Source organism: Microtus pennsylvanicus, chromosome 8 (assembly GCF_037038515.1).
Source record: "Microtus pennsylvanicus isolate mMicPen1 chromosome 8, mMicPen1.hap1, whole genome shotgun sequence".
NCBI lineage: Eukaryota > Metazoa > Chordata > Mammalia > Rodentia > Cricetidae > Microtus > Microtus pennsylvanicus.
Window position 1 is genome coordinate 88,498,651 of NC_134586.1, and position 14,726 is coordinate 88,513,376.

Below are 14,726 nucleotides of genomic sequence, written 5' to 3' on the forward strand. Positions count from 1 at the left end.
ATTTAAGTGTTTTTTATGTGTGTATGGGTGTTTTGCCTGTGTGTATATCTGTGCACTGGTGCCTGGGGAAGCCAGAAGGTGTTGGATCTCCCAGAACTAGAGTAACAGACGATTGTGAACTGCCATATTGGTGCTGAGAATTGAATCCAGATCCTTTGCAAAAGCAGTCAGTGAGTGCTGTTAATTGCTGAGCCATCTCTGCAGCCTCTAGAGTTTAGGATATTTGAATGTTTCATCTCACTGAAATTTAGTTGGTGAGAAGTAAATAATCAACAATTCATAGTTTACTTGAATGTCTGAGAAATTGCAATTTATCATTACCTGAAAGACTCCTTTTATTTAATTCAAAGATTTGTACAAACCATATATTTTATACTATTTCATGAATTAGAATATTTAAAGCTTTTAACTGTTAACAGAGTTGTTATAAACTTAAAAACTATTATAATATTAGATCAATATTTTATTTAGCCTATTTGGAAGAGCTAGTATACATATAAAGACATTCATTTTTTTTTCTTTTAAGTTGTCTTGAAAATTGCTATTGGGATTTCTGTGTTAACATTTATGTAAAAGTTATGATGGGAGATGGAGAACTGGCTCAGTAAAGTGCCTGGCATGTAGGCCTGAAGATCTGACTTTGGATTCCTGGACACCCCACATAACAAGCCAGGCATGGGTGAAAACAAGCCTATTACTGAAATTCATTGTCCAGACAGCTTGACTGAATTGATAAACTTTAAGACTTCAAGTTCAGCTCTTGCCTTGTCTCAGCATATAAAGCTGGAGTGGCAAGATAACTCATATCTGCCTCTGGCCTACACATATATACTAGCAAGTACAGACAGCTCCCACATAACACAGCACATAGACAGAAAAGGCTGTGGTGGTACTGTGTTTAAGTCTATAATGGGTGATCCCCGTTGACTGATTAAGCATGTTCTCAGCTTACAAAAGAGCTGCTGGGTGTCAGAGAACAACATGTCTCTGAACATGTACTGAACAGGAGCTTATTTGAAAGAAGTGATTAAATAATATTACTGAGCCTGGTGGTGTGACATTTGCCTGTAAACCCAGTACTTTGAAAGTAGAGTCAGGAAGATGAGTTCAGGATCCTTTTTGCCTACATAGTTAATTTGAAACCATCCTGGGTTTTATGAAACCCTGACCCGCAAAGATGCACATTGAAATTTTTTAAAGAAAAATCTTTTAAATTGCATCAAAGAACTGATATTTGGTATTTTTCTTGATATAGTGGATGTTGTATTGGAACAACTTTAATAACGTTTTTAAAAAGTCCATGGGCTTTTGTTACCATTAAACCATTTTTTTTTTCTGTTAAGCTTGGATTGTTCAGTTAAGCATTGGTGGGTAAATAGTTCTATTAATGCAGCCGTTTGCAAGAGGCAACCCCCCCCATCCTTCCCGTCTTGTTTTCCTCCTGCTCCTGCTCTTTTTGTCCTTCCATTTTTCTCTCTACCTACCAGCTCCACCTATCCTTTCTCTTGCCTTGCTGTTGGTATTTCAGCTCTTTATTAGACCAGTCAGGTGTTTTAGACAGAGTAACACAGCCTCACAGAGCCAAACAAATGCAACATAAACAGATGTAACACCTTAAAATAAAATGTGATAGTAAAGCCTTAGGTCTACGTAATAGTTGGTTTTTCTCCCCCAGTTTGGAATTTTTCGTTTTGTGGGTTTATTAGTGAACTCAGTTATTTTCTCCCTTACCCCTGTATTCTGGATTTGTTACTTTCTTAAAGTTTGGGTTTGGAGCTGTTTTTTTTTTAGGCACGATACTTTATAAGGAGTGGCACTATTTCATACTATATTAATTATACTATGAGGCATTTGTCTTGTTCTGATTTTGGGGCGGTGAGGTTTTAATTTATTTTTAAACATTTGTTTTGGTGTGCATGCATACCTGCCATGTGCATGTAGAGGTTGAGGGACAACTTGTAGAAGTTGGTGCCCTCCTTCCACTCTATCAGTCTTGGAGTCTTGATCTCAGGTCATAAGGCTTGGTAGTAGATTCCTTTTCTGAGCCATTATGCCAGCCCAATTCTGAGATGTTAAATTAGAAAAGAACATAAACTTAGAAATACTGGTTGCTATTTTTTTTTCTTGGTGGAGTAACATCTTTTTCACTTGTGCCTTTGGCATGATTTCAATCACTTTTGTGCTATCTTAGTAGTTGTCTAAAGCGGGTCATCTTCATTGCCTTCTAAATTATCTGACTTCAGGTTATTATCAAATTAGAAGCTATCATTAGTTAAAATATGTTGATCTCTGTAGTATTTTTTCCAAAATAAATCAGTTTCACAAACATTTTGTTTCTCAAAGTTATTGAAAGACTGAGTGCCTTGTAGTATGAAAACTGTAATTCTTGATTAAAAGAGATAAAATTCTTGATTTTTTTCTTTAAAGATTTATTTATTATGTATACAACATTCCTTCCATGTATGCTTGCATACCAGAAGAGGGCACTAGATCTCATTATAGATGGCTGTGAGCCACCATGTGGTTGCTGGGAATTGAACTCAAGACCTCTAGAAGAGTAGTCAGTGCTCTTAACCTCTGAGCCATCTCTCCAGCCCCTTGATTTTTTTTTTTTAAGGGAGTTTTAATGGGAGGCCTTATTTGCATTTATGGACATGTATATTTTGCCTTCTTGAGGATTTAGTCTCTGAGATTTAACAAAGAGGTAAAATATTTTTATGTAGAAACATTTGATAGGTTTTTATCTAGTGACTCTACTGGGCTGGAATAAAAATGTTTAATTAGATGATTGGTACTAATATCATCTTTGAAGGAGATTTGTGATTTCTGGGTCAGTAAAATGTAAGTATTGTCCCAGGTCTTCACATCTACTCTTGTTAATCCAGCATTCTTTAACTCTCATAAGTGGATGCAGCATGTTGCTGTATTTCCATATATTTAGATGCACTAAAACTTAGTGTTACACTTGTTCAGTCCTGTTGCACAGTGTACAGGTTCAGAGTTAGTAGTCATTTAGACTAGGAGACTGTCTTAGGTTTGCAGCTGAATGCAGCACACATTTCAGTAGGTTGGGCCCTGGTGGGATCTCTCACAAAGTGGTGCAGAGTTATCACAGTCTTACTCCATTTTTATGGTTTGTCTTCCCCCCCTCCCCCAAGACAGGTTTCTGGCTTCGGAGCCTGTCCTGGAACTAGCTCTTGTAGATAAGGCTGGCTTCGAACTCACAGAGATCCGCCTGCCTCTGCCTCAAGTGCTGGGATTAAAGGCCTGCGCCACCACCGCCTGGCTTTTATGTTTTATTTTTTTATTTTTGGTTTTTTTTTTTTTGAGACAGGGTTTCTCTGTAGCTTTGGAGCTTGTCCTGGAACTAGCTCTTGTAGAGCAGGCTGGCCTCGAACTCACAGATCCGCCTGCCTCTGCCTCCCGAGTGCTGGGAAGCCTGCGCCACCACCGCCCGGCTTTTATGTTTTATTTTTAAAGAAACTTACAAAAACATGTATTTGTTTGGATAGGAACCCACGTTACATACTTGTTGAAGTCAGACAATTTGGGAGTCATTTATTCTTCCACCATTTGGGTTCTGGGGAGCCTTGGCAGCAAAGCATCTTTGCCCACTGAGCCATTTTCTTGGCTCCTGTTTTTGGTGGTGAATTACCAAAATCAAGAATGATGACCTTGAAAAAAAAAAGAATGATGACCTTGGATTCCTTAAGTGCTGGGATAATAAGCCTGTACCTTACTCACTAGTTTGGCCTCACCTAGGAAGCTCTGCCTTTTTTCTGGTTTTTTTAAGGTCACTGGGGGCTGGAGAGGCGGCTCAGCAGTTAAGGTCACTTGGACTGCTTTTATATATAGGTCTGGAGTTCAGTTCCCAGCAACTACATGGTGGTTCACAACCATTTGAGATGGGATCTTATTTCCTCTTCGGGTGTACATGAAGACAGGGCAGTCATATACATAAAATATTTGAAAAAAGAAAGGGCTCACCATGTATCCGTGTTAGTTAGCCTGGGCTTCACCAGTAGTCCTTGTCCCAGAAGTCCTGCTTTTAAGTCTCTCAGGTGTTGGGATTACAGGTGTTGACCACCTTTTGTGACCTTTATTTTTCTTCCTCCTTCCCCTCCCCCATCTTTTAGATTGGAAATCTTTTTATCTACTTTCAAGTTTTACTGACCCTTCTATTATCTAGTTTGATATTAAGTGACATTGAAAGAGGTATATTTTAGTGTTCCCATTTGGTTGTTAGATCTAATTTCTCTCAAGTGATGAAATTTTGTATTAGTTTACTATCTTTTTCAGTCTGTTCTTCGGTTAAAAAATACTCTCCTGAAGCCGGGCGGTGGTGGCGCACGCCTTTAATCCCAGCACTCGGGAGGCAGAGGCAGGCGGATCTCTGTGAGTTCGAGACCAGCCTGGTCTACAAGAGCTAGTTCCAGGACAGGCTCCAAAACCACAGAGAAACCCTGTCTCGAAAAACCAAAAAAAAAAAAAATACTCTCCTGACAAAAGCAGCTTCAAGGAGGAAGGGTTTTGGTTTTATGTGTGTGTGTTTGTTTTTTGTTTGTTCTTTAAGACAGGGTTTCTCTGTGTAACCCTGGTTATCCTGGAACTCACTGTGTAGACCAGGCTGACCTTGACCTCAGAGAGATCAGTCTGCCTCTGCCTCCCAAGTGCTGGCATCAAAGGCATTTGACACCATGCTTGGCTTGAGAAAGGGTTTATATATAACTCTGTGTAAAGTACAGTCCATCGTAGTAGGGGAGTCAAAGCATCAGCATAAAGTTCACTTGATATCCACAATCAGGATACAGGGATAAAGAGATTCTAGTACTTAGCTCCTTTCCTCCATTTTCTGTAGCTCGGGATCAAAGTCAGTCCCACTGCAATTATGCAATCATGATAATCCCCCATAGGCATTCTCAGAGGTCCATTTTAGAGTCTGTCAAGTTGACACTAATCATCAGATTCACATGCTAGAAGCATGTTTTTTTCATCTTGTACAGTTGATAGTTACTTTAAATTATCTCCTCGTCTGTCATGAGTTAGCTTGATGTTGGTTGATTGATTGTTATGAACACGTTATGTCAGAAACATAGACAGTGTCAGGCATTATTTAACAGTAAATTTACAGAGAATAAGGCTTTTAATGGCAGCAGTTTGCCAGGTATTCCTGCTTTCCTTGATAGTTCTGGCTAAGGTGAACATATTCTTTTTTATTACAATCTTATTTATTAGCATTAACTCTCAGGTGACATAGTTTATCTATACATCTATATGTATATATGTAGATTACAAAATAGCTGCAAAGGTCAAAGAGGCAGAGTTTCAAAGAAAGGGCCTGAGTGGCTGATAGGAAAGCCTGGGTCTGTTGTTAAGTTAAATAACCTCAGTTGGTGAAATTGCTGGCTGCTAGTTGTTTGCAATCAGGCTGCAAGGTCAGAGCAGAGTTGCCGGAGTAAGATAAACAAAGCTAAGGGCAGGATTGAATCTAGATAAATGAACTGTGAGGTGGGTGGCAGGTCCAGACTTGTGAACAGACAGCAGACCTTGTCAACAGAAGGGGCCGAACCATGCTGAAACCCCTAGGAAAGTGGAGAATTCTGCCTATTTTTCTCTCTCTCAGGCAAGTAGAGAGTTTTCTGCCTGCCTGTCTGTCTCTCTCTGTCTCTAACACACACACACACAGGAGATTGCTATCACTGTGCTAAGTGTTTGTCTCTTTATTGCGTTCAAGTGAAACAGATTCTTGCCCTGGTCTGATGTATCTGATAAATATTTGGCTTTTGTTTTTCCTGATGTGGTCTTAATAAGCCCATGTGCCGTAAAAGTTGGATTTACCCAGATAAATGTACAGGGTGGCACTCTCTGCTGGACTAAGTCATTTATTAGTTTGCCGTGTGGGTGGTGCTGGACAAATAATGCCTTTCATGCGTCTACCTAGGCACACAATACCTCAAAATGGAGTCAAAAGCTACTTGTGGTGTAGCTAGGCTTCATCTCAGTACTTGGGAGACAGGCAGATCTTGAGTTTCAGGCCAGCCAGAGCTGTACAGTCAAACCCTGTCTTGACAAACCAAAAGCTATTTGTGATTTAGAGTCTCTTAAGGCAAGGTACAGTGTGAAAACTGATTTTTTTAAAAAACAATACAGAGCAACATAGGTCAGGGCACGGCCTGATTTCAGTATCGTTCTTGTTAATTTTTCTATTTACATCGTTTTCTAGTTTCTTCATAGGTCTTTAGTATGAATTTCAGACTTTATGCTTGATAGGTGGAGGATTAGATTCTGTTGTAGAGAATGTTGTATTTTATTTTTTTGTAACTCAAAATCTAAATTCCTATGATTTTTGTGGTCAGCAGCAGAAATTTGCTTAATTCTTATATCTTTAATTGGCTTTCTTGGCATGGTTCTAGACCTGTAGTCCCAGGATCATCTACATCTATGTGTATTTTAATTTAAATGTAGAATTTGTATTCGTTCTTTCTGGGATTCCTCCCCTTGTTATACAGCAGCTCTGGTTGCTCCAAACTGTTGTGGTTTAGTTTAGGACTTATGAGAGTGGGTTGCTATAGGAGTTTCAAAGCCCACCTTGTTTGTCCCTTGGACAAAACCAGCAAACAAAAGAAACCATTGAAAGAAAAAACAAAATTCTATTCTGCAGGATCTTTCTTTGGAGTGTAGGCTCTCAGTTTCTTTGTTTTTTTTTTGTTTGTTTGTTTTTTACTATTACCTGCAAATAGTTTTTGGGTGTTTTTTGTTGTTGTTTTTAGTTTAGAGTTTATAGTAGAAAGGTTTGGGTCCAATTGAACTTCTTTATTACTAAGAAATATAAGATCCACCAAAATGACAAGTATGACTATATTTGAGTTTCTTTTTCTTTATAAATTTTTTCAGTAAGTCTAGTAAAAGCTTATTGAATTAATGAGGTGAATGAAATACTCACTTAGTAAGAACTGTTAATCCCATGTTTCTACCAAGTCAAAAAACTTGTTTGCTCTCTAGATCCATTGATTATTTTTCAATTAGTTTTGTAATTTGTCTATTTTATGTGTGTGCAAGCATGTAGGGGACTATCAGGAGGTCAGAAGAGCTAGAGTTGTGAGCTGCTTAATGCAGGTGCTGGGAACTGAACTCTGGTCCTCTGACTTAAACTTCTGGGCCATCTTTCAGCCTCTGAAACTTTTTTTTTAAGTAACTTATTTTTATTTTATATACGTAGGTGTTCTGCCTACAGGTAAGTCTGTATGAGGACATTCATCCCCTGGAAGAGGAGTTACAGACAACTGTAAGCTACCATGCAGGATCTGGGAATTGAACCTGGGTCCTCTTGAAGAGCAGCCAGTTCTCTTAACTGTTGAGCCATCTCTCTAAACACCCCACCCCAAACTCTTTTACTAGCTGACTTGAATGTTTACCTACCAACCACTCCTGTCTGACTTAGTGTTCACAGCAAATCTACGTAGCAACTCTTTGTATCAGAACATAGAGAAGAAACATCAGTTTCTTTGTTCAGAGTTCTAAAACTACCAGATGTCTGAACTATAATTTGTTTTATTAATTAACATTTGCCTTTTGGTCCAGGAAACCTAACTGGGACAATGTGGGAATGAAAAAACTACACATACAGCCCACCTGGGATCATGTGGGTTCTGTTCATTCTAATGGAGGCTATCTGCTAGATCCCTGAAAATTCAGCCTGTGTATTAATTCACAGCATGAGGAAGAATTAAAGTTAGCTAGCCTCATAGGAGGTCTCTGTAGGGAAGCAGTCATCTGAGAGGAGAAAACTGTGGCTAGTTTGTATACACACTGGTTAATGTTCATAAACACTACAATTTAGAAGAAGCTTAGCTGTTGTCATGGTCTGAGGCATCCTTGATTGACATTGCTGTGCCCATGCCAGCAATACACACTGACTCAGGACTTCATCAGCTCCCCACAACTATTTAGTGGAGATCAGAGGACATCCGAGGGCATCCTTTCCCTTCCACCTGTGGGTCCAGTGGTTTAAACTCAAGTTGTTAGGCTTGGTGGCAGGCATCTTCACTAGCTAACATATTTCTTTGTAAGCCACATAAAAGAGTTTGAGCTTTATCTTTAGGGATGAGACTACAGGAGTCACATGATCAGAGTAGTTTCAGAAAGATAATTTGGAGATTAGATTGCAGAATGAAAGGGTGAGAAGACGATTGCAGTGTTTGGATCTTTAAAAGATGATATTCTCAACTAAAGGGCTGGAAAACAGATTAAATTGGGTAAGATTGGTTTAACAGGACTTGGTAAATGATGAAAATGATTGTAAGAAAGGAAGTAAAGGACACTTTTTGTGGTACATCAAGAAAATAAAAATCTACCAGTTTAGAAATGACTGCCTCCCAGCACTCGGGAGGCAGAGGCAGGCGGATCTCTGTGAGTTCGAGGCCAGCCTGGTCTACAGAGCGAGTTCCAGGACAGGCTCCAAAGCTACAGAGAAACTCTGTCTTGAAAAAACAAAAACCGGGCTGGAGAGATGGCTCAGAGGTTAAGAGCATTGCCTGCTCTTTCAAAGGTCCTGAGTTCAATTCCCAGCAACCACATGGTGGCTCACAACCATCTGTAATGAGGTCTGGTGCCCTCTTCTGGCCTTCAGACATACATACAGACAGAATATTGTATACATAATAAATCAATAAATATTAAAAAAAAAAAGAAAAAAAAACCAAAAAGACAAAAGAAAAAAATGAAAAGAAATGTCACTGCTGTGGAGAATAAGCTGTTTAGTTTGTAAATACAAATTTGAGAGCTGTCATCTGGATAGCTCCCAAAGCATGGAGAATAGAGATTGTCTTACACAAGGAATGCTAAGATTTAAGAGATGAGGGGGAAAACAGGAATCCGTGGAGTAGTAACTAGAAATCTAGGAAAGCAAAATTAACTATAGCCACAGAGTAGGACAGAGAGTATTGCAGGAAGGAGTATAGTTAGTTCTTTCAGTTTGTCAAACTGTGAAGGGTGTGTGTGTGCACGGGGTGGGGGGGGGGGAGATAATAGGATTTTTTCTAGTTGAATTTCAAAGCTATAAGTTTGGAGAACCTTCAAGCTTGCATGTTTTTTATTTTTTATTTTTTCTTTAGTTTCTTAGTTGGAGGAGGCAGGGGACCAATAACAACACATTGTCACATAAGAGGGAGTGGTCAGCTCTTGAGAATGGAAGGGCTGAGAAATGCTTTCTTGAGGAAACCACAACAAAACTGTAGTTAATTCACTGTAGATTAAATGTTTTCACTTAAAAAGTAAAGCACCATTTAATTATTTTTTTTAAAGATTTATTAAGTATAGAGTGCCTACACTGCCAGAAGAGGGCATCAGGTCTCATTACAGATGGTTGTGAGCCACCATGTGGTTGCTGGGAATTGAACTCAGGACCCCTGGAAGAGCAGTAAGTGCTCTTAACCTCTGAGCCATTTCTCCAGCCTTCAGCACCATTTAATTATTTGCTAAATATTTACAGGGAAAAATTACATAAATTAGGTTCACAAATGATGCTAATTTTTCAGAAATCCTAACAATCTTAACTAGCATAAAATTATTTTGTAGTAGTAATTATAACACTTAAAAAGAAATGCTTTAATGATTGGACTCATTTTTCTTGTTTTTTTTTTTACTTCATTTTCTTGCACAAGAATGTGTAGTGGTCTGCTGGCATACAGTTATTTTTTTTTAAAAACTTGTCCATTTCAATGTAGCTTGCTCTCGAGTAATTTATTTGGGAAAACCTGTCTTCATAGAAACATCTATTCTTCTTTATTTTGGAATGTGGTAGTATTAGTTAATACCCATACCATATAGCTAATACTTTATTAAATTCCTGCTAACTTTCAATTTTTGTTACTTACCAGGTTTGATCTGTGGATGAAATGAATCATGATTTTCAAGCTCTTGCATTAGAATCTCGGGGAATGGGAGAGGTAAGAACTTATCAATACTAAAAATTTGTGATTCACATTAATTTTTCATTGAAGTTTATTTTTCTAAACCATAAATCTTGGAAATAATAGTTGCAGCTTTCAGATATAGGTTTTTTAAAAAGCCCTTGAAATTATGTATTTGTGCAGTTGTGATTTTTTGGGGGGTTGCTCATTTTGTAACTTAAATTCAGTAAGACATTATTAGTGTGCTTATTTGTGTCTAGGTGATTTTGATTGACTTGGTTAAATAATGTCTTAATATTTGGTAATGAGTCATGTAATTAGAATTAGCTCTGCTCAAAAGAATACATCCTTTTCTGCCATTTTATATATGTATGCTGTTTGCTTTAGCTATGCTTGATTGTTACTATTCTTTCCCAAAAATCTTTCTTGTTCACCAAAGATATTTAATAAACTTCTAATCCTCTGTAAGACTTGCCTAGTATCCCATTGCTATCTGCATTAGAATTTAACTTCCTCATCTGACTTCTCATTTAGTTCCCTATAAATACTTTCATTATGTTACCGATTACAGTTTTGTATTTATTTCCTATAAATTGCTAGCTTTGAATGCTTAGCATGATAGGTACTCTACAATTTTGGAAGGATGTTATCTTTTCTATTAATCTATAGTTTTCTTTGGGTACCCAGTTAACCATACCATTACATATTTTAAGGCATCTAAAATACTTAGTTTTTCATATTCCTAATGAACTTTAGGAAACTTTTGATAAAAACTCTCGTGGACATAGCCTTGTTGTATTCTATATTACACACTCAAGTGTGGACTTTGATAGTAGAAAATAACAGTAAACAGACCTAAGATGTGTAATTAATTGCTTGCTCCTGGAGATTATTTTACTTTAGTAGATTAGAGACCTTCATGAGACTCACTCCATCCAATGCTGTGCTCTTCAGATGCAGAAAGAGAGTCCAGTCACTCCTTTGGGCCACAAGAGGGCACCCTGCAGCTAGCTAACCCTCCCTTTCTTCAGAACAGCGTTTTCCAAAGAGTTTGTCATTTTCAGAGGACTGATTTAAGGGTGAGTTAAGGTGCTTAAGCTAAGTATTGCCAAAATAAACTTGTTAGTTCAGTACATACAGTACATAAGGTCAAATCTAATCTGGGCCCTAAGAAAAATTTGAGAGAGGGAATACTTTTTTGCTCCTAAAAGAAAGCCTATATCTTGTAGCAAAATGGCTCTTCAGGCGTTATTTACACTTGAGCAGACTAAACAGAGACAGTTGGAAGGGTTTTTGTTTTTTACCTGCCACTTATTTTCTTTGGTTTTTATAAAGTAGAATAGTATATCTTAACAGCAGTTCTGGGAATGCTGTGCAATTCCAGCATTTCGTGGGCCAAGGTCAGTTTAGATTATGTAGGAAAGCCCTATCTTAAAATACTAAAATAATAAAGCATCCCTGAATTGTTTCTGTTTCCAGTCTTTGACAGACTTGGTTTTTGTAAGAGTGAGTGAGAATCCTACATCAATTCTAGGTATGATTCTTCTATGTGTATTATAGATTTATATACAAATTGACTTTTTCTATTTGAAAATAAAATTTGAGAAAGCTAAATATACCTTTGTGGTTAAAAATTATGGTCAGAAGCAGTGGTTGAATTAGTTGTCTATGGGTAGACAAAGGTTTTAAGTTGAGGAGTTGGGCAGAATAGTTAAATAAGCTAAAATCCACTCTTTATTAGTAGATACCCAGAGTGCTGTAGGGCCTTAATTTCCTGCTGTCTGGAGGGCTGCAGGCCCGTTTCATCAGTGACCTTCATCCAGTAAAAAATACTTTTAAATAAGCAGGTTTTGCTTTTTTTAAAATTTAAAACAGTTTTTCAGTAATATTGTTACTTCTAAGAGATAGCTAAGAAGCCTATCAAATCTCTGTCTCTGGGTTCTCTCCCACAAGCCTTTCTATCTTTCCTCATCTCACAGGCAGCAGGGAACCTTCTGGGATTTCCTTCTTTGCCTGTCTCTCTCTCACCAGTCTTCTCCTCCTTTACTGACAGGTGAGGTGCTTGTTTGTTTCATTCCAGAATTCACTCATTGGAATAAATTAAAGCAGCCTGTACTCTCTGGCTCTTGAATTTTCTAAAATTGCTTATCGGAGTTGTTTTTGTAATGTAAAAAAAAAAATCCCCCTTTTAATAGATTGTCCCGTTCTTTCCTTTTAAGGGTAAGGTTTTGCTTATTGGGTCTTAACTGTTATAAATCTCTAATATGGAGAATCATGTTTACTTCTAGGACTCATTTTAAATGTACCATTTTTGTATTTCTTGGTGGGTTTATTAAACTATCATCCATAGGTCAGACTCTAAGTTGTTCATCCAAAGATAGAAACGAGTCTGTATTATATATTCATAAAGTCACTCTTTTCCTCCGGTAGCATGTTTTTGTCAAAGACCTACTGATTTTCATTATAGCATGTGGCTTACAACAAACAAATATGATCCATAGGAAGAGTTATTTTTTATTGGTTTATATAGAGATGCAGTATTTTAATCAAGTATACTGCAAAGCTCATGCCTATTAACTGTCATATAGGTGACTCTTGTTGAATCTTGAAATAACAGAATAAAAGGACCTTGCCCGAAATTTTTTGGGGAAACCAAAATTTAAGATCACCGAGCTAATGAGTTTTATTGGAGGAGGCAGTTTCATAGCTTAGTGTAACAAATTCTCCTATTTTGACAGAGTATTTTAGAAAAATATTAAAGAAAATTGGTGTTTTAAAATCTCAAGTAGAGCCTGGCATGGCAATTAACACCTTTAATTCCAGCTCTAGGGAGGCAGAGGCAGGTGGGCCTTTGTCAATCAAGGCCTGCCTGCTCTACATAGTGACTTCCAGGCTAGATAAAACTATAAAATAAGGTCCTGTCTTAAAAACAAAATCTTATATAGAATGATAGAGTAGCTCTGTTCTTACAGAAATCTTACTAAGCTATGCAATTAATGCTGAGTTCTTTGAAAAGAGAAATAAGACTTAACTCAAATGCTCTTACTGATCTGAGTTGTTAGGGATAAGTGGAATCAAACAGCTTTATTATATAGACATGTTGGTACATGTCTTAAATTCCAGCATTCAGGAGGCAGAGGCTAGAGGATCTCTAAGTTCAAAGCCATTGTGGGCTACATGATACCAGGACAGCCAGGGTTACACAGAGAGAAGTGTCTGAAAAAACAAAACCTACAAAGAAAACCAGCTATTTCAGACAGTGTTTTAGAGGGTTGCAGTATATTTATAAAATCACTGTTTTAACCATTCTTAGAGTTAAGACTATTAGTAATCTTAAATTTTTTATTTATCGAGTGATAATCTTAATACAGGAATTTCTTAGGAATAGTTATGAATTACACTAAGATTGAAAAAGAAACTTCTGTAATAATAAATGCAAAGAGAAAAGCCTTACAATGAAACGACTAAGGATTTAAATCCCAGTAGTACTCTTTATCAGCTGTATGTAACCCTTCTAGTATTTAACCTTCTGGCTGTGTTTCCTTATGGAGAAAGACTTTATTAGACAACTATTCTTAAGTAATAAATAGGGTTTCATCTCTCTGAAATGCTTAAACAACACAAGAAAAAATAAAATTAAATAGCTAGAGATAAAATCTTGATAATGAGATGCAATTCTTTGAAATAACCAGGTAATTAAATGATTTATACTTTGGCTATGAAAGGTTCCTAGTATGGCTACTATGTGCTAGATGATGCATTAAACAGTCTCTTGGTGGTCTTTCATTGTAGACTCAATCTAATAGCAGATTTATTATATTTTCTTTAGAAATAAATTGAAAAGCTAAAAACTGTTACTATCTTTTATTTACAGAAAGGATTAAAAGGCTATAAGAACACTATTATAGAAATTCAGAAAATTATATCATAGTTTCTTTATTGTTGTTGTTCTCCACAACTTTATGTGTGTGTGTGTGTGTATATATAGAGAGAGAATTAAATAATTAAATCATGTTTTTTTATTGTTGCTGTTCTCCACAACTTCGTGTGTATGTGTGTGAGAGAGAGAACTTATAGTAGAGTGATCTTATACATCATCTTTTTTCCTTATGGTCTGTTGTCACAACATTCCTTTTCTTGAAAGCATCTGAGTTCAGAGATAAGCAATATGAACTTAGTTTTAAACATAATGTTAATTATGTTTAAATTAGCTTGAGCTTTTTGTTCAACAGTTTATAGATAAGTATGCCTCAAATACTGGAATAGAAATTTGGTAGATTTGTTTATGGGGCAGTATAGATAGGATCCTTATTTGTTTCTTTACAGTGAGAGGGCAAGTCATAAATTCTTTTTTTTTTCCCCTTTGGTTTTCGAGACAGGGTTTCTCTGTAGCTTTGGAGCCTGTCCTGGAACTAGCTCTTATAGACCAGGCTGGTCTCGAAGTCACAGAGATCCGCCTGCCTCTGCCTCCCGAGTGCTGGAATTAAAGGCGTGCGCCACCACTGCTCAGCCATAAATTCTTTCTGGAGGAAAAACTTTTGTGTCAGTCATCAGAGTTTTGAGGTTGAAGACAAGAAACATTGGATTTCCCAACCATGGTCCTGGAATCAGCTCTTTTAGACTAGGCTGGCTTCGAATTCACAGAGATCTGCCTCTCAAGTGCTGGGATTAAAGGTGTGCGCCACCACCGCCTGGCTAATCAAAGAATTCTTGAAGACAGATCTCTTTCTGTCTCAATTTATTTAACCTCCAATTTCTCAATTTTTTTTAACTCTTTGTTTCTTGAGTAGTTGCCTTCATCTATTTTATGTTCAA

The 14,726-nt window shown here is 37.2% G+C and overlaps 1 protein-coding gene across 17 annotated transcripts in view; it reads left to right on the plus strand.

The window, feature by feature from the left end:
• Nucleotides 1–14,726, plus strand: part of Pum2 (pumilio RNA binding family member 2) — a 79,692-nt gene that overhangs the window by 8,900 nt on the left and 56,066 nt on the right. For 12 of the 17 annotated variants that reach the window (XM_075983986.1, XM_075983993.1, XM_075983994.1 and 9 more), the window contains exon 2: nucleotides 9,879–9,947. In XM_075983986.1, coding sequence (XP_075840101.1) covers nucleotides 9,897–9,947 — 51 coding nt within the window. In that variant the 5' untranslated portion in view covers nucleotides 9,879–9,896. Of the gene's footprint in view, nucleotides 1–9,878; nucleotides 9,948–10,865; nucleotides 10,991–11,890; nucleotides 11,965–14,726 lie in introns of those variants that run through there. The other 5 variants (XM_075983996.1, XM_075983995.1, XM_075983990.1 and 2 more) reach the window with 2 other exon arrangements.